At 39.8% G+C, this 24,148-nt stretch overlaps 1 protein-coding gene across 4 annotated transcripts in view; it reads right to left on the bottom strand.

Annotated features, from left to right (window-relative positions):
- Window positions 1-4,562: 4,562 nt before the first annotated feature.
- Avl9 (AVL9 cell migration associated) overlaps window positions 4,563-24,148 on the bottom strand; it is a 58,031-nt gene continuing 38,445 nt past the window's right edge. For 2 of the 4 annotated variants that reach the window (XM_027939601.3, XM_027939604.3), the window contains 4 exons: window positions 20,721-20,838; window positions 17,404-17,457; window positions 16,815-16,903; window positions 8,636-13,506 (listed from right to left, as the gene is read on the bottom strand). In XM_027939601.3, the coding sequence (XP_027795402.2) occupies window positions 13,391-13,506; window positions 16,815-16,903; window positions 17,404-17,457; window positions 20,721-20,838 (377 nt within the window). In that variant the 3' untranslated portion in view covers window positions 8,636-13,390. Of the gene's footprint in view, window positions 4,787-8,635; window positions 13,507-16,814; window positions 16,904-17,403; window positions 17,458-20,720; window positions 20,839-20,969; window positions 21,067-24,148 lie in introns of those variants that run through there. The other 2 variants (XM_027939602.3, XR_011707900.1) reach the window with 2 other exon arrangements.

Raw genomic sequence — 24,148 nt, 5'->3', positions numbered from 1 at the left:
TAAAAATCTGAAAAAAATCCCCCTGAACATAATGTTGTGTAGAGGGAAATATGTGATGAAATTTAAGAAAAATAGGGATAAGAGATACCATCTTCAGTTAGATGATGGATTGTTATTACTTCTTACACCCTACACATTGAACATTCTTTTAAAGCTTTTTTTTTTTTTTTTTTTTTCCCAGTGTTGAGGATTAAACCAGGGCCTCATGGGTGCTGGGCAAGAATTCCACTATTGAGCTATATCTCCAGCTCATTGTCAATGGTTAGTACAAAGAATTAAAAATAATCAGGCTGGGGTTGTGGTTCAGAGGTAAAGTGCTCACCTACCATGTGTGAGGCACTGGGTTCAATTGTCAGCACCACATAAAAATAAAATAAAGATAAAAAAAAAAAAAAAAACAGTGAAGCACCAGGGAGTAGTGGCCTCTAATCCCAGCAACTCAGGAGGCTGAGCAGGAGACTCCCAAGTTTGAAGCCAACCTGGGCAATTTAGCAACACTCTGTTTCAGAACAAAAACTAAAAAGGGCTGGGGCTATAGCTCAGTGGTAGAGTGCTCCTGGAACAAACGTGTATTCAGAGTCGACCACGTATCAGACACAGCACCAGTCTGAGTATGCACAAGTTCACAGTCCTTTCTATAGGCAATGATATCACTCATTTCTGGTCCTCTCCCTACTAGCTACAGGAATGCACACCGTTCTCTTCATAATCTCTCTTTTTCTTGTGGACTTGACCCTTTCTCCTCTGGTATCGTGAAACGTCTCCCTTCTTCCCCAGTTACACATCAGAACTGTCTGTCCATTTATCCAAGGTTTACTAAGTGCTTCCAAGTACCTGGTACTGTATAGGCCTTGTGGATACAACAGTGGATAAAACAGACACAAGCTCTTGTTCACATTCTTGGGGAATAACAATGGACAAATATGAGAGCAAATGCATCTATGACATATGCATCCTGTCCTTAAACCCACTGCAACAGGAAAACTTGTGGCTCAGAGGTTAAGGAGCCAGCAAGTGTGGGTACTGGATACTCCAGTTTTATGGTCCCAACTTGTTAATTATAAGGTTCTGAGCAAATGTAGAGTGAGATTATTGTTGCCAATGAAATGAAAACACAGGCATCTTTTTGTAATTTTCACTTGTCCATTTTCTAGAAAGATGTGCCTGAAAACTAAGCCATATTCCTTCCCTTGATCATACGTACCTAACTCCAGAAATGAATTTTGAACATGTCGGATACATTTTACGTGAACAACTTGAATTTTTTTTAGTTGTAGATAAACACAATACCTTAATTTATTTTCGTGGTGCTGAGGATAGAACCCAGTGACTATATATGTGTGAGGCAAGTGCTCCACCACTGAGCTACAGCCCCAGCCCATTGATTTTAAGTTTTTGCACCTATATAACCATCTGGGCCATGTTATTCAATCAATATAAGCTTAACACTGCAATATATCACAGTTTGAAAGAGGATAAAGCATCTTTTTGTTCCCAAAGAAAATGAATTGATGTTTTTAATATTTATTTTTTAGGTGTAGATGGACACAACACAATGCCTTTATTTTTATGTGGTGCTGAGGATCGAACCCAGGTCCCGCCTGTGCTAGGTGAGTGCTCTACTGCTGAGCCACAATCCCACCCCCTTGATGTTTCTTTACTAAATGTTTTGGCCTGTGAAGTTGGTATAAATTTAATTGCACTTTCCAAAACCTTCTGGCTTACTTGATGGAAGGTATTTCAGAAGCTTGACCCTGGAAAGACAGCCATGTCACTTGACACCATCTTCACACAGACAGGACCCCAAGTCCTTCTCTGGCCTGTTTCTGCCACTAGGGATTTTCCCCTTCTCACTCTGTTTCTTCATACTTTTTTTTTTTTTTTTGGTATCAGGAATTGAACCCAAGGGTGCTTAACCCACTGAGCCATATCCCCAGCCCTATTTTGTATTTTATTTAGAGACAGGGTCTCACTGAGTTGCTTAGCACCTCACAGTTACTGAGGCTGGCTTTGAATTTGCGATCCTCCTGTCTCAGCCTCCCAAGTTGCTGGGATTATAGACGTGCACCACTGCACCTGGTTCCCTTTTTATTTTTTCATACAGGGTCTCTCTGACTTGTTCAGGGCCTTGCTAAGTTGCTGAGGCTGGCTTTGAACTTGCAATCCTCCAGCCTCAGCCTCCTGAGCTGCTGGGATTACAGATGTGCCCCACAACGCCCATCTGTTCCTTCATACTTAAAGTCTCACCAAGCTAATCTCCCAGGGTGGAGTAGGAGGTGGCTCTCTCTTCTTTATGGGACCTTCTGGCTTCAGTATCCACAAAGACTGTTCATTTTCAGCTCTCCTCTGTTCACACCTCACCCCTCACCGGAGGTTCACTCACACTGACCTGCTCCTCTTCTGCATCTCAGACCATAAAGCCCCCATCTGGTGGGGACTGAAAATCAGCTCCTATCTTTATTACCTGTTCTTGAAATCTTACCCTCTTCACTGAAGCAGCTCAAACGCCTCTTCATCAAAGAAGTCTTCTCTGCTTGTCTCAGTAGAAAGGACTGCCATGAAACTTTAGTGGCCCTCCCAACATGCTCATCACTTTCTCTATGTCACAAACTGATGCTGGTTTCCTTCTGGACACAGGCAGTGCCTCACGCATGGGTGGGTTTGTGACTGGGTGAGTCTGTACTCATTTCTGCTGGGGCTGCAGAGATGGTGGCCATCATCTCAGGGTCAGCTTGTGAATTAGCAGGTTCCTCTGCCTGTCATGGGGAACATTTGGTTCTGTGCTAGAGCACTTTATGCTATACTTTGGTCGACCATACTCTGGCTTCCTGGAGAGCAGCCTTTGGTGAGCTAAGGCGCAGCTCCCATGAACGACATTGTCCATGTGGGAAATCCATTTTGCATTCTCCATGAATGACACTAGACACTTTGAAACAGCCTGCCCTTTCAGGGAGAGCAGTCCCAGGATTAGTTCAACAATTTAAAAGGACCCAAAAGACATGCTCCAACTAGAAGAGTGGTGACAAGCCCCCAAAAGAAAATTCTAAGGATAATAAACCTCAGATGTTCAAAATAATTAACTGCACTGAAACTTTGAGTCTCAAAGTGAGGAATCTGTCACCAGTGGAAAACCACACCTTAAAGATTATTATATACAAAAGATTTAAAAATTCCAGTCCTGTTGGCCTTGTGATAAAGTGGTGACACACACAAAAATACTCAATTCATCTTTGTCTTGAAACTCCACCTGGGACTTTCCATCCGCAGGCATTTTGTGAGAGTGAATGACGTATTGGGGGCACAGAGGCTTTGGTTTCTAAATGGATAATCTTGCACAAAGAACCAATTCAGGACACAGTAGCCAGGGACAGTGTAACTGAACCTGTCCTGAAGCTTCTAGGAAGCGCTTGCTCCATGACTGTTTTCTAGGGCAGGTGGAAAGGCTACTGGTGCATTCTCGGCTGTCCTGCTTCTGACTTAAGCTCTCCCCAGAGCAAGTACAAGTTCTTCTGTTATCAGGAAAAAAATAATCGGTGGATTGGATTGCATATAAATGAGAATCCTGGTGTTACTTGCAGATGGACTTTTTGCACACACACATACAACCTAGTCCCTGCTTGTAAAATACACAATGGATAAGTGAGTTTTCTCCCAGTCTGAACGCATCAGCACCGTGGCGGTGCTGTGCATCTTGGGCACTCTGCTCTATCAGAGTGACTGAAGCAGATGCTCAAGTGTCCTCCTGGCCCTGGGACCCCACAGCCACAATCACCTCACAAGGACTTTTCATGACCACCACCCGGCTCTCCTGAGCTAACCTCCCGTGAAATCAGAGGCAATGTTCTCACAGTAGCTGGTTTTTGACCAAAGGCTGTGCCCCAGTTTTTGTTCTTGGGCTTATCGTGTTGGAGGCACATGTGATCTAAAGTGAGAGGGAAGCTGCGAAACTGGGCCAGCGAGGCAGGGCCAAGGGTGGCAGCTGAGTTCAGAGGTGAGGCAGGTGGAGGCAGCAGGCCCAGCTCCTGGATGAGCTTTCTAAAATGCCACTTGCCCCCGGGGAAATGTCCCCGTGTCCCTGTTACCCTTAGACCAAGTTCACGCTCTTTCACAGGCTGTTGGGGCTCTCCTCGCTCTGACTGGCCTTGTCTTCTGGCCTCATCTCTTGCCTGACCCTCCTTGCTACCCTGGTTCCAGCCACACCAAAGAACACTGGGTTTCCAAGCCACGCTGCTTCCAAGCCTTCCCCGGCTATTCTCAGCCCTGGGGCCCTTCACATCTCTTGACTTCCCAACTCACCCCTAAAGCTCTCAGCCTGAGGAAGAGGTACGCATTTTTTGGCCCCTGTGGTGTGCTGACTCAACACCCTGGTTCACAACCCAGCACATTCTACCCTCTGCTGACTGCCCACCTTGGACCAGCAAGCTCCACGAGGGTCAGGATCTGTGCATGTGCCATGTAGTGTGTGTGGTATACAGTAGGCACTCACATACTGCACAAGGAAGGCAGGGCTTAAAATAGTGTGAGGAACTCAGGTTAGTCTAATGAGTGACTTCCAGTGCAAATAAATAGCCAAAGACTGTGAATCTTGGATCTCTGTGGGGGGGATGGGGTCAGGGGATGAGGGGTGAGGTGGTGTCAATGTCTCTGGGGCAGGGTTAAAGGTCCTTCAGGTTTGTGGTTCTCCAGGACAATTCTGTAAACACTGGACATTTATGTGATTGTTTGTTTGGTGGGGACCCAAACAGGTAACTCTTCCCCTCAGATCAGGCAATGCTCTGCTCAGGCCCTGTAACAAAATGAGAAGAATATGGACAAATTAAATGAGTAAAACCTTAGTTAATATTAAAAAAAATTTTTATGGGCACAATATCTTTATTTATTTTTATGTGGTGCTGGGTATTGAACGTAGTACCTTACATGGTAAGACAAGTGCTCTACCACTGAGCTACAGCCCCAGCCCCCTTAGTTAATATTTTAAAAAATATTTGTTTAGTAGTCAATGGACCTATATTTTATTTATATGTGGTGCTGAGAATCAAACCCAGTGCCTCACATGCTAGGCAAATGCTCTACCTCTGAGCCACAACCCCATTCCAGAATATTTAATTACTACTATAAGCTTTTTTTTTTTTTTTTTGTGGTCCTGGGAATTGAACCCAGGGCTTTGTGCATGCGAGGCAAGCCAATATTCTCATAATCTTGAGGTAAAGAAGTTTTTTTTTTTTTTTTTTTTTTTTTTTTTGCCGGGTTGGGGAAAGGGGGTTCCTGGGGATTGAACTCAGGGAGACTTGACCACTGAGCCACATCCCCAGCCCTATTTTGTATTTTATTGAGAGACAGTTGCTTAGTGCCTTGCTTTTGCTGAGGCCGACTTTGAACTTGTGATCCTCCTGCCTCAACCTCCCAAGCTGTTGGGATTACAGGGGTGCATCACTGTGCCTGGCCTGGGTTTTTTGAATAAGATTAAAATAATTCCTAAACTTAAGTAAATAAATTTGACTACATTAAGAAACCTATCCACCAGAAGATGTCACTATTGAAGATAAGTCACAGAATGAGTCTCTAGCAACACACATAAATTGATAGACAGTATCCAGAAAACACACATTTCACACATGCACACTTTCATACTTGAGTGTGCTAATTGTTTTGGTTTGTCATCTCCAAAATGCAACTGAAACTCAATCCCCAATGTAATAGCATTAAGAGGTGTGGCCTTGGGGCTGGGGTTGTAGCTCAGCGGTAGAGCGCTCATCTAGCACGTGTGAGGCCCTGGGTTCGATCCTTAGCACCACATAAAAACAAATAAAAAAAATAAAGATATTGTGTCCAGTTATAACTAAAGAATAAATATTTAAAAAAAGAGGTGTGGCCTTTAGGTGACTGGATTAGGTGCCCTTATGAAAGGACTTGACAGGCAGTTTAGTCCCTTTTTCACTCCTCTTGTCCCTTGTGCCATGGTAGGACAGTGTTCTTCCCTTCCAGAGGATGCAGAAACAAGGTGTCATCTTGTAAGAGGAAACCAGTTTTTTCCAGAAGTTGAACCTGCCAGTGCCTTGATTGGCAAAACCTACAACAACGTGTGTGTGTGTGTGTGTATGTGTGTAAACTCATGCATATGAGAAATAGAAAATCTAATAGAAAAATGGATAGATGACTTCAAGAGGCATTTTGCAAAAGTGGAAATCTAAATGGATGAAAGTTTCCAACCTTAGTAGTACTCATGAAAATGCAAGTTAAAACCTACAATGGAATACCCACCAGAAGGGCAAAAATGTACAGGTCTGATGATACCAAGTGATAGAAACAATATGGAACAACGGGAATTCTCATACCCTGCTGGGTGGAAATGGTAGCACTACTTTTTAAAAATCAAGTTGGCATTAACTGAAGTTGAAGATGTGCATCTTTGCAGAGGTGCGGTTCCCCTCCTACAGTTATACCCTGGAGAAATGGGCACAGGCACAGAGGGACACGCACACATGAGCATGGTCAGAGCAGTCCTGCTTTCACATCAGCCCCAACCTCAAGCAGCTCAAGTCTGCCTACAGCTGACTGGACATCCGGTGGCAGAACTATAAATTGGAACAGAATTAGAAAGTGATAAGAGAATGATCTCAAAACCCAAAATTCAACAGAAAATGATGCAAATGGTATGATTCCAAGTGTAAAGTTTAGAACCAGGCAAAAGCAGACCGTGTTCTTTGGAACAAACATAGGAATCATTACCATATAAGTCAGAATGCTAAATGAATGATTTGGAGGAAGAAGGAATAATTTAGACAGCTGGTGGGCTTTTTAGGTGCTGGTAATATCTTCCTTAACTGAATTATGCTTGCATGAATTTCTGCTTTGTATTTATTGTACTGTATGTATATTTCATGCTTTTCTATGTGTATTTCATGCTTAAGTTGTCCTACTGATTGTAAATCTCTAAGACAGGGAAGCATTTTATTTAGTGCTCAATAAATGCCGAATCCACGATTCACAGTAGTCGGAAAGACTAATGAAGGAGGTAGGCTGGAGCTGGTCTTTGACTAACGTGTATAAAGGGTTCTCTCCATAATGCTTCACCAACTAGAAGGGTGGAAAAGCAACCACAGTGGTGTTAGCCAAGGCTTCTGTTGGCCAGGGGGCTCATAAAGTCAGGGCATCAGTGCTGAAGAAGCTATTAAGTTCAGGGTCCCACACTAGGCACTCAGGATTCAGTGTGCCTAGTATGGGCCTTTTCATTTAGCAGCAAAGTTGCTTTGGGGCCAGCAAGCAGTTTCTAACTCTCCATTATGGAAATTCCCAAACACATTAAAAAGCAGAGTAATCTAATGGGCCCCTTACTCAACTTTAGCCATGACCAACATTTCATCAAGTGGCTTTTGTCATTTTTCTATGGTTCCAGTCCACATTTATGTGTTCCAGGAGTGCAGCCCAGTTCACTGAAGGATAAAACAGACATTGAAAAATATTAGAGAGCTAATTTTTTTTGACAGTACTGATAATTGAACACAGGGGTTCTTTACCACTGAGATATCCCCAGCCTGTTTTGATACAGGGTTTCAAGTTGGCAAAGTTGGCCTCAAACTTGAGATCCTCCTGCCTTAGCCTCCTGAGTTGCTGGTATTACAGGCATGTACCACCAAGCCCAAGGAGTTTTAATTTGTGTGTCATATTGGGATACCCAAAGGCCGGTGTTCATAGGATCAAGAACAAAGATCACATCCACTGATCTGCTGCCCCACTTGATCCATCCAACTCTGTGATCATGCAGAGTGTGTCTGCATGCACCAGATGAGGATTTGCTGATGGTTTAGTTGGACAGGTCAATTCTACCACAGTGTGCTTCCCTGACCCTGCAAGATTATCTCAAGCCGTAAAGTCCTTCATGAAGTGTTTCTTGGAAAGAAGTGGTTCCAAAATCATGCTCCTTTCAAATGCTATCAGATTCAGTTACTGCAAAAGGTAGCTCTTCCCTGGGTAGTGATGGGGACCCTGTCTGAGTAGGTAATCAGATAGGGAAGGATGCCAGTAGGGCCAAGCTCTACCACCCTCGAGTCCTTCCATCAACTCCAGGGCTCTCATGGTCCATGTCAAAGAACACTGGTGGCTTCGACTTAACCCTGTACCATCACTCAGAGAAGCACACATTCTCAGCTGCAAGGACCTTTGCTGCTTCTATGCACATCACAAAGCCCCAGTTTGTAGAAGAGTTGTAAGGGCTCCACAGTACCATGGACATATATATGAGAATGTACTAGAGTTCTTAGGGAAATGTTGAGGGCTATTTTGAAGCTTAGCAGTCCAGGTGTAAAAGTGGGCTGCCTCAGGATAGCATCCCACTCCTCTGGGGCTGTCAGTCATGTGACATGTCATTATCACATGAACGACCTCTTTGGTACTTTGTGTAGTACTGAACAGTCAGTGTTCCACAGAAGCCATGGGGAGGTCACCAACTTGAAAGCTGAGGCGCTCCCTCCTGTGAGCAATGTCAGAATGAGGCATTAAATGAGCAATGAGTCCTTTGGTTCATCTGTGTGCTGGTTAGTAAATGAAGCTGGCACTGCATCCTACCGGAGGCACACCAGGAATGAGAGGGCCACAGGCAGGGCGTGTCTAGGAGGACAGGTCAAGTACCACTGTATGCAAGACAAACAGGATAATTTTATTCTCATTTTTTTTCTTAAAATATACAATAGAAGTTTTACAATTCAATATGATTAGACTTGATTTATAATTTTAATACTTTTTTTTTTAAAAAAAAAAAACAGTGACAACAGAAACAAAGAACAAGTACAAATTATAAATCTTCTAGAGCAAGGAGAAACTATCTTTCTGATCAAAACATGTAGCACAGCTAAACTTCCTTAGAAAACTTTTTAAACTTTTCTAAGCTAAACATTCTTAGAAACTGTTTGTGGAAAGCCTTTCATCTCAAATATCTAAACTATTTTTATAACCACTAAGTGCCTTTACTAACTCATTGATCAAATGCTTCCTAAATTTAGGAACCAATGACCAAATGAAACATATAAGTCTTGATCTTATTTTCCAGCTATAAAATATTAATATTTTAAGAAAAAAACCAAAATATTTTCTAAGCACAGAAGCTTTCTGAAAACTTCAATGGCCTTTTCTGGCTCAGTACCTGACTGAAATGTTCAAATGTTTATATTGCACACGAAAAAATTTGAGCAGCATACTACATGTGTGTGAGAAGCTGATGAAAAATAAGATTGGAAAAACCCCCTAAACTGTATTACATTTACATGATTTAAATATATAGTCTCTATATCTTTAATTAGTATAAGTAAAAAGGTAAACTTCTGAACAGCACAGAAATACAAACATATTTAGAGTTTTACAAAATATATCCAACCCCTTAGACATGCACAATCTCTTTGGAGTTGCCACAGAAGGGAGCTAGTTTCTTCTTAATAATGAAAGCAAGAAGTTATGTGTACAAAGTCATTCATATGAAAAGAACAAAGATGCACATTCCTTTTCTTTGTCTTTGACAAATATTTATGGAATGTTGGAAATTATGGAAGAACAATTCCAATGTTATGAAGCCTGAAGATTGGAATGAGAAAACTCCGAGTGGCACATTACATGCTGCATGGGATGACAATCACCTTGAGTGACCAGGGCAGTGTTCTCTGTCATGTTTAAAGGGTACCAAAGGATGGGTGGAAGTCATGAATGCCATGCCATCTCTGACCAAAGACTCAGAGCATGCCATTTCAAGAGTCCAAAGGAATGCCCAATATGGTTACAGTTCACAGGCCACTTTTGGCTCCTCTCCACACTGGAGAGGCAGCAGACATTTTTCTGTGGTTAAGGATTGGGACACTGGCCCTTACAGCACTAAGAGCTCTCAAACTTACCACCAGCACTGGTGAGAAGAGGACCACTGGCTAAATTCCACAAAACTTTTCTCCACAGAACATATTAACAAAACTTGCCTGCTAGGAAGATTATGCCATAGTTTCATTTAGAAATTTGTTACCAGCAGATTAAATTGTAACTTCTAAAAAAATTCTTATAACCGTTAGCAGATTAAATACTGCTCTCAAAATACTTTCATTCAGATTCTAAGTGTCTGTTCCTCAGTCATGCAACCACATCTCACTTCTCTTTCTTCCTCATTTGCTTTCTCCTTGGTTTTCCAAAGGAAATTAATCTAAACAACATTAAATGACTATTAGTATAGAACTTGGAAAGCAGGATATGGTTGAGGAAGTGAGGTCATATCTCTGGTTTGCTGCCAAAGATAAGTGCTGCAATATATAAAAGTGAAAGTAGATAAGAATTCTTTAGGGCTTGGGAGCTAGTGAATCACTAAAGGATTTGGGGATACACTATTCATACTGGTCACGTGAGCCAAACACACAAAATCATTCTAAGCTTTTGCAACATGCAACTTTTTCTATTCATCTAGCCCACAGACAGTGTTAGATCTTCCTGTCTTACTTATGCTGTTGTTATTGTAGTGCCTAGGGTTTTCCCCAAACAGTACTTTAAGTCACATGGACAGCAGTGAAACCACCTCCCGCTAGATACAGCCTGTGTGCTTAGAACAGCTGGCTGACTCTAGCTCCTCAGGCCTAGTTACAAACACTCAGTTCTTAAACATAAAAGACTTGGTATTCACTGGAGAAAGTATAGCCACCAACAGATACGCCTTCTATTAGTGTGATGTCAAAAGATGGTCCCAGTGGCCTCTCATGTCTCACAGAATCAGTGTCTGGAGGGGGGCTAGCCACTTAGCTGGAGTCTGGAACGCAATTAGGTGGGCTACCAGGACAGGGGACAGGCTTCCTGCCCTCAATATGCTGTGAACTTGGGGATCCTCCAGAGAATATAATGACCTATGAGCCTTGAAAACTCCAGTATCTTCTAGAACCTAAAGGAAAGTGTGGGTATGGTCTTCTGACCATTTTTGATAAAAATTCTATTTTCTGAGATATTTGTTAAGTGATCACTTAAGAGTCAGACCCTTAACATGCAACATTAATTGAATGTCCAATTAAAATATACATTCAATTGAGGAACAGGTGATACTAAAGCAAAGTTAAACTTCATGTAACTATTTTTACTTTAGTGGCTTCCAAAACATGGGTTGGACTGCTTTTGGATGGGAGATGGAAGTTTACCCCCATCATACAAACCTGGCACAAACTAAAGGAGGAACCAGTATCTTGCTGGCTGACCCTTCACAAGGCTCTCAGCTCCTGGCATGTGACCTGGCAGTTGAGAAGTACAACTGAACATGAATATACCATCATGTTCCAACTAATGATGTGGCCTTGAAATGAGATGAGATCTTAGAAGGAATTCTTTATAGTCTCAGTAGAACAGTGACTAAAGTACCTTTTAAGGTTTTGTTTGGTATTATTTTCTTATCTTCAAATATTTCCTGAGGTTAATTTTTCTGGCTAACATGAAATAATGAAGTTCTCACATTAAGCCCCTCAATTTATCATTATTGAATTCTCAAGTTTTTTTGGGGGGGTGGGGTGGGGAAGGGGTATAGGTATTGAACCCAGGGATGCTTTACCATTGAGCCACATCCCCAGTCTTTTTTATTTTTGAGACAGGGTCTTGCTAAGTTGCTCAGGCCAGCCTCCAACTTGCGATTCTTCTGCCTCAGCCTCCCAAGTCACTGTGATTATAGGTGTGTGCCACTGCACCTGGCTGAATTCTTGAGTTGTTATGTTCCAACATACATATGCTTTTAGATTTATAAGACTTGAGTAGCACAAACTGGTAAATTTAGGGATATTTAGATTATGCCTCCATGTTCATTTTCCATGCCTTAGGAGGATTTATTTTATAAACAAACATTTCAAAAGGGATAAATCAAATATAATCAGTGTCCTTAATTAGATCCCATATTTCCCCAATACTTCCCATATCATATGTAGACTATACTTACAATGAATTTCCAAGTGTCCTTTGCTACTGAGAAGGCAATCTGTTCCCCATAAGCCCTCCCTGAGAACATCATTCAAGTTCCCGTGCAAAACAAATGAACTGAGCAGGCAAACACCTGAGCGCTAGCTGTGTACAGATAGTCAGCATGCAGCACATGCATGCTCGTGGCAACCTAAAATCAGACATCCTTATGAAATAGTGACTGAGGGCATGGCTGTAGTTTTTTTTCCCCTTGCCTCTTGCTTTTGTAAGTTGAGATTTCTATTTAATATTTATGACTCATTTTATTTTTCTCTTAAAAACACTTTTAGAAGGGGGCAGGGACTGACTACAAGAGGACTGTCAAGGAACTGGGAAGGCCAAGTGCCTTGAAAAGCTTTATGAAGAAGAACATCGGGTTGGGGAATGCAGCTCAGTGGTGGAGCACTCACCCAGCAGGTGTGAGGCCCAATGTTCCATCTCCAGCAGTGCCAACAGAAAACAAAACAAAATAAAACCCCACCCCAAAACAAAACAAAGCTAAGAGAAAAAAACCTGTCTAGGTCTGTCAATGGAAAACTATTCAAAAGAAGAAATAGAAGGCACAAACTTTGGATTAAAAAAATAATAATAAAGGCAGTAACTTGACTAGGGTTGACAGAAGCCACACACTGGTCTTGGAAAGCACTGCCCCACACACATTCATGTCAAACTGCTCCAACACCACGGTCACCATCACTGTGTTAGTTCTCTGCATACTCTCTGGCTCGGTTAGGAAGAGGACGGGAACACAGTGACACTCCTGGCTGCTTCAAAGCAAGTTTGTCAGGAAGGAACAAATTAAAAAACCCAAAAAAGACACCCTAACCTCAGAACTTCCCCTTCTTGACATTCACAGTTCTGGGAAGAAATGATTTGATAAATGTGTTTTGTGGGTAGAAAAAACAAACCAAAAATCATCCTCTAACTCAGGAAAACAAAGGCTGGACTGTGTGGCCTCTCAACTTTATAAACACATTTTAGGGTTAACTTTAGAGAAATTAAAATAATAGTATAACTTAATTTTAGCAAATATAAATTATAATGGCCATCTAGATATTCAAATAGCAAAATAGAACAAAATATACATAAGTAAAAACTTTTCTAAAGTAAACAAATGTACATCTCAGAATTCATTAGATGTTCATTGTGTGTTCACTGTGTTTTAATCAGGCTCAGAATGAAATAAAATGAAATAAAAGTAGTCAATTTAAACCCGAACCTGGAGTCAATTTAAACCCCAAGCCCATTCCTGCCATGGATGTGATTTCATCTTTTTAGCATCCAGTGATCTTCATTTAGAAAAAGTGCAACTGTCCATGTAAACAGTTCTACGTCTCAGTCCCCAGCTGTGGACCCAGGGCCAGTGAAGGAGAGGTTGGGAGCAGCAGATGGACAGGAGCACTTAACACCTAAAAGAGCCATGCAGCCTCTGCTACCAGCCTCAGGGCTTCCCATCGGGGGGCTCAGGGAGACTCTGGGGGGCAGATGTGGTGAAGGTAGAAAGCCATGAAGACATAGCTGTCCTTGCACTGGAAAAAGCTCCTCCAACTGACTGACCTGGGTGGAATGACAAGGATAAACAAGGAAAAATGTCAGCGAGAGAACAATGCTCATTAATAAAGTTAACTCACTGGACGCCAATATGTTATAATTAGGAAAATAACCATTTACATTTCTGGTTTCAAAACAATCCCTCTCCATAAGGGAATATCTTATAGGAAACTGGATGATTTTTTTGGTGTATAGGAGTCCACTCTTGCATTTGAAAGATGGACAGGGGCACTTAACACCTAAAAGAGCCATGCAGCCTCTGCTACCAGCCTGTTTATCAACCTGTTTAATGCAGTATTAATATCAACACTGGCTGTGCATCAGAATTATTTGGAGAGCCTATAAATACCTTAAATATTGAGTTGATTATTGATAATAACCTAATCAGGATAGAGTGGTTAGGCTGTCTTAGGGAAATTTGCTTTTTATAAGTTAACACTGTGTTACATTCACCAACTATAGAGCTCTATCTACCTGAAAAGTTGATACTAACATGAAATTATTTAAGTTGAATCACATTCTGAGAAAGGGGAATGTAGAAGAGAACTGGCCTTTGAATGAATGAATTTATTAATTGGTACTGGGATTAAGCCCTGGGGTACTTAACCACTGAGCCATATTATCAGCCCTTTTTGGTAATTTATTTAGATACAGGGTCTTGCCGAGTTATTTTGGGCCTTGCTAAGTTGCTGAGGCTGGCTTTGAATTCGTGATCCTCCTGCCTCAGCCTTTCAAGCCACTAAGATTACAGGTGTGCACCGCCATGCTTGGCTTGGACTTAGAATTATTAGCAGTGGCATCACTAAAAATCAAGTACAATAGCTGAGTGTGGTGGCACACGTCTGTAATCCCAGCAATTCAGCAGGCTGAGGAAGGAGGATCATAAATTCAAGGTCAGCCTATCAAGATCCTGTCTTAAAAACAGAAAAGAACTGGGGATGTAGCTCAGTGGTAGAGCATTGCCTAGAATGCATGAAGAACCTGGGTTTAATCCCCAGTACCACAAAAACAAAACAAAACAAAGTGAACCTGTAGTACAGCTATAAGTCCTGTGTTTGTCTTTTTTTATTTTTAGTTGTAGTTGGACATGACAACTTTATTTTATTTATTTATGTTTTGATGTGGTGCTGATAATCAAACCCAAGGCCTTGCTAGGCAAGTGCTCTACCACCAAGCCACAACCCCAGCCCCTGTGTTTATCTTTTAAAATGAGCCCGTGGAGTTCTTTCACTGTCCTTCTAGGGATATAGGATGTTGGAACTATAAGGATCTCAACATGGAGCTTTTGATCTGTTTAGTAAGGGTCAGTTAACCTTTCTCGGGAACTAAGAAATGAGAGATGCTCTACTGGTATGACAAAGCAAATGAGGCAAAACATAATTGGCAAGTCAGAGATAACTGAGTTCCTTTTACTATTACAATACTTCTAAGTTTGAAATTAAAAAAGGTTAAAAGTATAAAAAAGGAATGAGAAATAACTTTAGAATAGTTACGGAACAATCTTCAAAATATTTTAAGTGCCAGGGCACAGCGGCGCACACCCGTAATCTCAGCTACTTGACAAGCTAAAGCAAGATGATCACAAGTTCAAGCATAACTTGGGCAATTTAGTGAGATCCTATCTCAAAATAAAGGGGCTGGGGATGTACCTCATTGGCAAAGCACCGCTTAGCAAGCATGAGGCCCTAGATTAGATTCCCAGGACTCCCCCCAACCCAATTTTTTCTTCTTATTTTTTTCTTGAATTTAATTTTTATCAAGATAAGGTTTGGTCATGTGACTTGAGTTGGTCTCAAATTCCTGGATTAAGTGATCCTTCCATATAACTGGGACTATAGGTATGTGAAAATGTACCTGTCTATCAACATTTTTTTAAAAGCTTACCAGGACAGTAAGGGTGAATCACTGACCTGAGGCCCTGGTCATGAATTATACTTTGATCTCAGTTAACATATAATTTTTTTTTTAAGTGAAAAAAGCTAGGTGCAGAATTACATACTTAGTATGCTATGATCTATCTGGCTTTGGTATCTGGGTCAATAACAGCCTTAGTTCAATGCACTATTTTCTGAAACATTTTGTGTAAAGTTAGTATTACTTCTTCCTTATACTTTTTGATAGAATTCAATGTGAAGCCATATAGGTCAAGATTAAATTTAAAACCTGTGGCAAAGTTTTAAATTTTGAGTTCAATTTTTCTACTAGACATATAAAGTTATTCAGATTTTCTGTTTTTTATTTCATCAGTTTTGATAATTTGAGTCTTTCAGAGAATTTGTATACTTCATCTATGTTGTCAAATTTGTTGACATAGAAATATTCACAATGTTCCTTTATTTCTAATTTCTGTAAGATCTATAGTGATGTACCATTCTTCATTCTAATATTGGTTATTTGTGTCTTCTCCTTCTCTTTCTCTTTTTTTGGTACTGGGAATTGAACTCAGGGGTGCTCTACCACTGAGCCACATCCCCAGCCCTTTTTATTTTTTATTTTGAGATAGGGTCTTGCTAAGTAGCTAAGGGCCTTGATAAGTGACTGAGGTTGACCTTGAACTTGCAATTTTCCTGCCTCAGCCTCCCAAGTTGCTGGGATTATATGCCACTGTGCCTGGCATTTCTTCTTCTTTTTATCAATCTATAAAGGTTTTATTAAATGTCTTTGATCTATTTTTTTCTTTTTTTTTGGTACCAGAGATTGAACCCAGGGGTGCTTAACCACCGAGCCACATCCCCAGCCCATTAAGTATTTTATTTAGAGACAGGGTCTCACTGAGTTGCTTAGGGCTTTGCTAAGCTGCTGAGGCTGGCTTTGAACTCAAAATCCTCCTGCCTCAGCCTCCCGAGCCACTGGGATTACAGGCATGTGCCACCATGCCCAGCAATATCGTTGATCTTTAGCAACAACAAAAAAATTCAACCTTTAGTTTCATTAATTTTCTTTGTCACGTGATACTACATCAGAAGATAGCAGCTCCTAATGTCCATTTTATTTTGAGTCTCTGCTATTTATAAAGAACTGTGGGCATCTCAGGGAATGGTGCAAAAAACTCTGGTGAAGTTTCGACCCTGGTGGCAGAATAGTGATCTCATTAGAAAATTTTGTCACTACCTATCAGATGTGTGAAATTAATGAATCCTATATTATCTGGTGTGATAAGAACTTTTTAAATAGGTAAGATGAAAATTTGAAAACCCCTTTTGTATTATCGTAATATGTAGTTCTCAAAAACTTTGTTTTTATCAATTACATATTGAGGGCAGAAAACAGAAATGTACAACTCCAATCTGTTCCTGGTTAAAGGCATGCCTTACCAACAGCTTTTCCTGTTTGTACAACATTCCGGCTAGTTGTGACCATGACGTTTCCAATTTTTTTGCCACGTTCACTATTCTGAACAGAACTGAGTAAAAGAGAGAAGTGTTAAGTACAATTTAAAAAAATCTCACACATGCACACATACATTCATCACTCTATAACCATACCAAGTTAGAATTATTAAGAAGCTAAAATTATTCATTATTTGTTATAAAATCTATTAACCATTTAAGTGCAAATTTTCAGAATATACTGAAAGATTTAGATGAAACAACAACAACAAAAAAGGTGAAGACATAAGGATGTGTGTTAAATCTCCTAGATAGATGTGGTTTGCCAAAGGTACTTCACCAAAATAAGAATGGCAAATCCTATTATTAGGATTAACCTCCCTCTCTATCATGGAACAAAAGTATTTTTACTTTGAAATATACACACTGCCAAGCTAGACAGTGTTATGCATATATGTGGTTACTATTTAAAGCACAGTTTATCAAGCAGAAAAACAAAATTCCTAATTAACAATGAAACACATGGCATAAATTCATACAAAAGAATTTTCCCCATATTTTTTTGGGTACTCACTGAGAGAATCTTAACTTCATGTCTGATACTGAGTACTGGCCTTGAAATGGATGGCTGTAAAACAAAGAGTTACCACACACACGAAAATCAGTAAACTTCTCAGGGGTGACATAACTGGGTCATAGCTTTCTATTAACACTATGAGATCCCAAAGAGATTACTCAAACCCTCTTGAGTTTTAGTTTCCTCCCTTGTTAAATGGGTGGTGTGTGTGTGTGTGTGTGTGTGTGTGTACGCGTGCTTGGGAGAATGGGCAGTTATATTAGTGTACCCTGATATTCTGAATTATTTGGTCTGGGTTAGGCTCAAGCATCAACATTTATTTTTTTTCTTTAATTTAATTTTATCAAGATAGGGTTGGTCATGTTGTTCGGGTAGGTCTCAAATTCCAAGATTAAGTGATCCCATAGAGCTGTGCCTGCCCACCAACATTTTTTAAAAGCTCACCAGGACAGTAAAGGTGAGTCACTGACTTGAGGCCCTGGTCATGAATTATACCTCGATCCCAGTCAACTTATAAATGTGTGCTACTGGTCATGAGATGTAGGTGGACCAGCAAAAATCCATACTTTGTTAAAAAAGCAATTAAATATGCAGGTCTTGCTGGACATGGTGGCTGAAGCAGGAGGATCTTAAGTTCAAAGCCAGCCTCAGCAGTTTATCGAGGCCCTAAGCAACTCAGTGAGACCCTGTCTCTAAATAAATTATAAAAGGGACTGAGGATGTGGTTCTGTGGTTAAGTGCCCAGGTTCACACCCTGATACCAAAAAAAAAAAAAAAAAAAAAAAAAAAAAAAGCAGGTCTTCAAAATGGTACTATATTATTAAAACAAACCAGGAGGCTGAGGCAGGAGGATCACTTGAGCCCAAGAATTTAGGGCCAGCTTGGGAAACACAGCAAAACCCTTTCTCAACAAACAAAAACAAAAATAAAACCCCAAACACACATCTTGACTACAGTCAGACTATGAACGAATAGGTCAAGAAATCCAAATCTTTGTGCTGGGGCTATAGTTCAGTGGCAGAGCGCTTGCCTAGCATGTGTGAGGCACTGGGTTCGATCCTCAGCACCACATAAACAAATAAAATAAAGGCATTCTGTCCACCTACAATTATAAAATATATTAAAAAAAAAAAAAAGAAATCCAAATCCTTACCTCATATTCAGGGGTTCCTCTGTCAAAGTCTAACAAAACATGACCCTGGTAAATTCTTACTCATGCAAACTAGGCAAGTGTTTACCACTGAGCAACATCCCCAGCCTTCCATAGCTGCTTAATAAGTGCTATTTAAAAAATGGCAATGAATTGCTCTGGGTCAAATTAAGCATATGTAACTCTTCCTCCAGAAAAATTCTGAATTCCTGAATCACAAGACTGAAAAACCTTGGAGATCACATAGTCATTCTTTCTGTTCCTGGGAGGCTGTATTTTAGGAATGAAATGTGCCCTTGGCTTATTGAAAATGGCCTTTTCTAATCTTTAGAAGTTGAAAAGGGCTTCACTGATAATAAAAATTACAATTAGTTTGGAGTATTTCTAAATTATACTTAAAGACTATCACTTGTATTCTTTTTTTCTTGTTCTTTTTTTTTTTGATGGTGTTGGAGATGGAACCCAGGGCCTCACTCATGCTAGGCAAACCAAACACTCTACCACTGAGCTGCACCCCAGCTCCCATTTCTTGTTTTTAATCTGGTAAAAATATTGAAAATCTGCTATCTTGACCATACAATTACCCTAGTTAATAGGTCCTTCTTCAGCCTCCTCTCAACTTACATAACTTTTTAAATTTTATTTAAAGTACTATTTTACAGTCCTTTAAAACTCACTCCAAGTAAACTCACTCTCATGGACCTGCATTACAGTCTGCAGTGCTGGTTCAAGATGAAGGCACCAGAAGCAGTAACTAAACTCTTACATTTCATTATGTTAACTAAATGATAACTAAACCCACATTAGCACTGAACCTATTAATTTTTCTTGATAGAGACATTTTTTCCCAAACTCTTCCACATCACTTTACCCCCACACGCTTCCCCAGGTCACTACCGCTTAAATATCTGGGTATGTGTGCAGGGGTGTCCTTTTTAGGACCATTTAAATCACATCCTTAGTTAAATAAAATTAATCCTTGCTCCCAAGTAGGATGGCAGTCAGTAAAAAGTTGACCCTCTGTGAAAAAAAAATTTTTTTTTTGATTCTGGGGATTAAACCTGGGTCCCAGGGGTGTTTTACCACTGAGCTATATCCCTAGTTCTTTTTGAGACAGGGATTTGCTAAATTGCTGAGGTTGGGCCTAAATTTGTGATCCTCTTCCCTCAACTTCCTGAGTTGCTGGGATTACATGTGTGAGCCACAATGCCTATCCTTTTTTTTTTTTTTTTTTAAAGTACTGGGGATTTTTCTGCAATACTGGAGAACCCAGGGTCTCACACATGTGTCCATTTCTTACCAAGAAGTAAAAGTTTAAAATGCACAAACATACACACATACAAAACCAGTCAGGTATGCTTATATCATTAAAGACAACATCATTTAAATCTTTTAAACATAAGTTCCCAGCATGTATGAATTACATCAATCGATCTCCTAGGAGTCTACTCTGTTGTATTCACACCCAAATGTTATTTCATAACTGTATCACTCCATAGTATATCTTTTATGTCTACATGGGATAGTTTGTCCAGTCAACATTTAGTATTGTGGCAGGTATTAAATTTTGTTGCATTTTAGAATCTCAGATATTTCCTTCTAAACTTTGATCTTGTTTGCTCACTCAGTTGAAGTACAGCTCTAGGGAAAGTGAGAGAAGATCATAATGTTGAGAGCATCACCATGATAAGAACTTCCATTATGACCACATCAATGCTGGAGAAATGTTAATCCTTCCAATAATATCTTGTGTTTTTTGTATAAAGACTTTGAATACGAAAGCAGTTTTTAAGCTGCTTCTCTGTATGTAGATTTTTTTTTTTTTTTTGGTGCAGGTATCAGGAATTGAACTCAGTGGTGCTCTACCATTGAGTTACATCTCCAGCCCTTTTCATATTTTGTTTTGAGACAGGGTCTTACTAAATTGCACTGGCTGGCCTTGAACTTTTTTATCTTCTTGCTTTAGCATTCCTGGTTGAGTGAGGTATGCCCTGGGATCACAGGTGTATACCACCACTTCTATGAGCTTTTTAATAAAAAACTATTTAATGTGATTCTTGAAGATATTCACAACATCAAAATTAAGACATAGTTTTCTTTGTATAGGGCATACTTAGTAAAGAAACCATTTTATGTACTATCAGTCTTCAGATGATGTGCTTACTTTGGATTTATTTCTGCAAGTGCTGGATGCTTGTTGCTGTTCCATACTCTGTAGTTGTGAGTATTCTTCCATGCTGTAACAAAAGTTGTCCCATAGTCCGATAATATCTTTTCATTATCTGTCAAGTAAATATTTGAAAGAAGTTGATCCTGTCTGTAGCCTTTCACAGATGTGAAGATTAACAACCATAAAGGGTGAAGGAATGGCTTTATCCCCCGCTCCCCCAACTTGTTTTGGGAGATGGCCTACCAGATGTCAGGAAACTTGGGTCTAGTTCCAGAATCCTGTTAAGAAGCTATGTGGTCTTTGGCAAGTCACTTAATCCCTCAGAACTTCATTTTCCTAACTGGAAAATAAGAGGGTTGAGCCAGATATTTTCTAAGGTTCCTTACAACTCCAAAATGTTTCCCTGTTCTCTTTACTATTACAAGAACAGCATTATTTATTAAACAAAAACTATTTATTTGATTGTGAATAAACATACTGGTTTATACATATGGAGAAGGCAGTTAGGATATCTTTCTTTGCAAAAATGTTATTTTTCTACAAAAAATAAGGTGAATACATATATTAGTTCTTTTTAAAACATATTTTTAGTTGTAGATAGACATAATTCCTTTATTTGTGCAAGGCCAGAGTTCTACCACTGAGCTAATACTTAAAAATAATATAAATGGGGATTTTCATACTTAATGCTCAAAGTTTTCAAAGCAGAGCATTTCTTCCACTTGGAAGAACAGAAAATGGAGAACAGATTCAAATGGCTATTGCTTTATGTATTAACTGCATGTTGTTTGCTGTGAAGGTAAAATACAAGTACCTTCTGTTGCTAGAAAAAGAAGAGTAGGAGATAGGAAGCTCCATTTGCAGTATAAAGGTGTTTTTTTTTTTGGCAGGAGGGTACTGGGGATTAAACTCAGGGACACTCAGCCACTTGGCACATCCCCAGCCCCATTTTGTATTTTATTTAGAGACAGGGTCTCACTGACTTGCTTAGCACCTCGCTTTTGTTGAGGCTGGCTTTGAACTCATCATCTGCCTGCCTCAGCCTCCCGAACTTCAGGGATTATAAAGGTGGTGTTCTAAGAATATATTCCTCAAGCAGCTCATTGGGCTCAATTTGCTCTCTTCCTTGATAAGACCTGGGCCTGAGCCAGACTGTTGGGTTGAAATTCTAGCTGTTTCACTCAAAACAGAGCAGGGAGGAAGAGCATGAGAAGAAGATTACCATTAAATAGGGATGAGAGATGCATGGGAATGGGAGAGAGAAGGGGAATCACAGGGAAGATGGAAGGAGACCCCCACTGTTATGCAAAATTACATATAAGATGGTGTGAGGAAGAAAAAAGAGAGAGAGAAAGAGAGAGAGAAAAGTGTCATAGAGTGGGTAGAGAGAGGTGATGGGAGGGGAAGGGAGGGGAGGGGGGAATAGGAAGGGTAGCAGAATACAATAGACACTAATATGGCTGTATGTATAAACGTGGCTGTAAAACCAATGTGATACTGCAATCTGTACACGTAGAAAAAAAAGAATTCATACCCCACTTGAATCAAATGTATGATATGTCAAGATCATTGTAATGTTTTGAGCAACTAATAAAAAAAAAAAAAAAGAAATTCTAGCCATTTCTTACCAGATGTATGAACCAGCTATTCAACTCTTTCTGCCTCATTCTGTCTTGCATACAAAGTGGGGGTTGGGGGTTGGGAGAGGAAAAAAGGTATCTACCTCCAGGATTCTTTTTTAAAATTTTTAATTTTAAAAAATTTTTTATTTTTAGGTGGACACAATATCTTTATTTTACATTTATTTGGTGCTGAGGATAGAACTCATGCATGCTAGGCAAGCACTCTACCACTGAGCCACAAACCCAGGCCGCCCCCTGCCGCCCCCCCCCCCCCCCCCCGCCCCAGGATTCTTATGAGGATGAAATGAATTATTACATGGAAAATGCTATACACATTAAATGTTTTTTAAAAAAGTTAGCTAATTCTATTATTCAGTGTTTTACTGCCCCCTGGGAAAATATGTTTAAAAGTTAAACTAATTACTCTGGAAGCCAAGTGACTGGTAGAGACTTGTAAAGACTGAGATTCATTCTAGATTACTGGGTTACAAGATTTAATTTTAGTGTTTCAGCTGCTACATTTATAGAGGCAGCAGACAATTAAAAGCATCCCACTGACCAATAAGGATTTTTTAATTTGCTTTCCTTTACAAATGAAGAACATGCCTGGACTTAAGACTCCATATATTGGAGGGTGATAGAGATAGGAAAGACAGTGGAAAGAATCTGACCTAACTTTCCTAGTTACATATATGAATATACCACAGTGAATCCCACCATAATTTTATCAAAATGAACTCTACTGCCATGTATAACTAAAAAGAATCAATTAAAAAAAAACAACTCCATATATCCTATGTGTGAAGAACTGGCTTAGGAAAAGGTGGTATAATATTGATTAAAAAATTACTGTCACAATAATGTGAATCTACTTAATGACATTGTGGAAATGTACATTAAAAGATGATTAAGATGATAAATTTTGTGTTATATGTATTTCATGAGAATTTTAAAAAATAGTGGTAGAGATAACTGAAGGAGACAGAAAACTCAAGCTCAACATTTTTTTTTTTTGTACTGAAGACTGAACCCAGGGGCACTTAACCACTGAGCCATATCCCCAGCCTTTTTAAAAAATATTTTTTATTTAGAGACAGGGTCTCACTGAGTTGTTTGGGGCCTCGTTAAATTGCTGAGGCTGGCTCAGTCTCCTAAGCTGCTGGGATTACAGACCTGCGACACTGCACCTGGCTTCACTAGTCTTTTAACAATAAGAAATCTAGTGAATAGTTGCCAAATGTCCAAGGTGGAAAAGTTCATGTCAGAATCCTACTCCACTGTATGTATATATTTTTTCCTAAGTGGAATGAGATAGTTTTAACACTGCATTTATGTTTAAATCATTTTAATCATTAATAGGAATAAATATTATTTCTTACAATGGGGTATACATTTGAAGGTTTAATTATCCAGAATGTTATTTTTCACAAAAGAATGATGAAGATCAGTATTTACTGTCTTCATATAAGCTCATGCTTCTACTACAAAGAAAAATTTAGTTTCAAAACACATGTTTAAAGGGATTTATTTTTTGCAAAAAGACTACCAAAAATACCAGAGGCACCAGGTCTGATATGCACATCTGTAATCCCAGCTACTTGGGAGGCTGAGGTGGGAGGACCACTGGATCTCATAAGTTCAAGACCAGTTGAGCCAACAGTAAGACCCATCTCAAAAAAAATTATGAAGTCAAACATATGAATTATTATTATGAAGCCATTATGAAGTCAAACAACAACAAGTGCTGGCGAGGATGTGGGGAAAAGGGTACACTTGTACATTGCTGGTGGGACTGCAAAT

This window comes from Marmota flaviventris, chromosome 1 (genome assembly GCF_047511675.1).
Source record: "Marmota flaviventris isolate mMarFla1 chromosome 1, mMarFla1.hap1, whole genome shotgun sequence".
In the NCBI taxonomy this organism is placed as follows: domain Eukaryota; kingdom Metazoa; phylum Chordata; class Mammalia; order Rodentia; family Sciuridae; genus Marmota; species Marmota flaviventris.
This window is presented reverse-complemented; position numbering and strand designations above follow the sequence as displayed.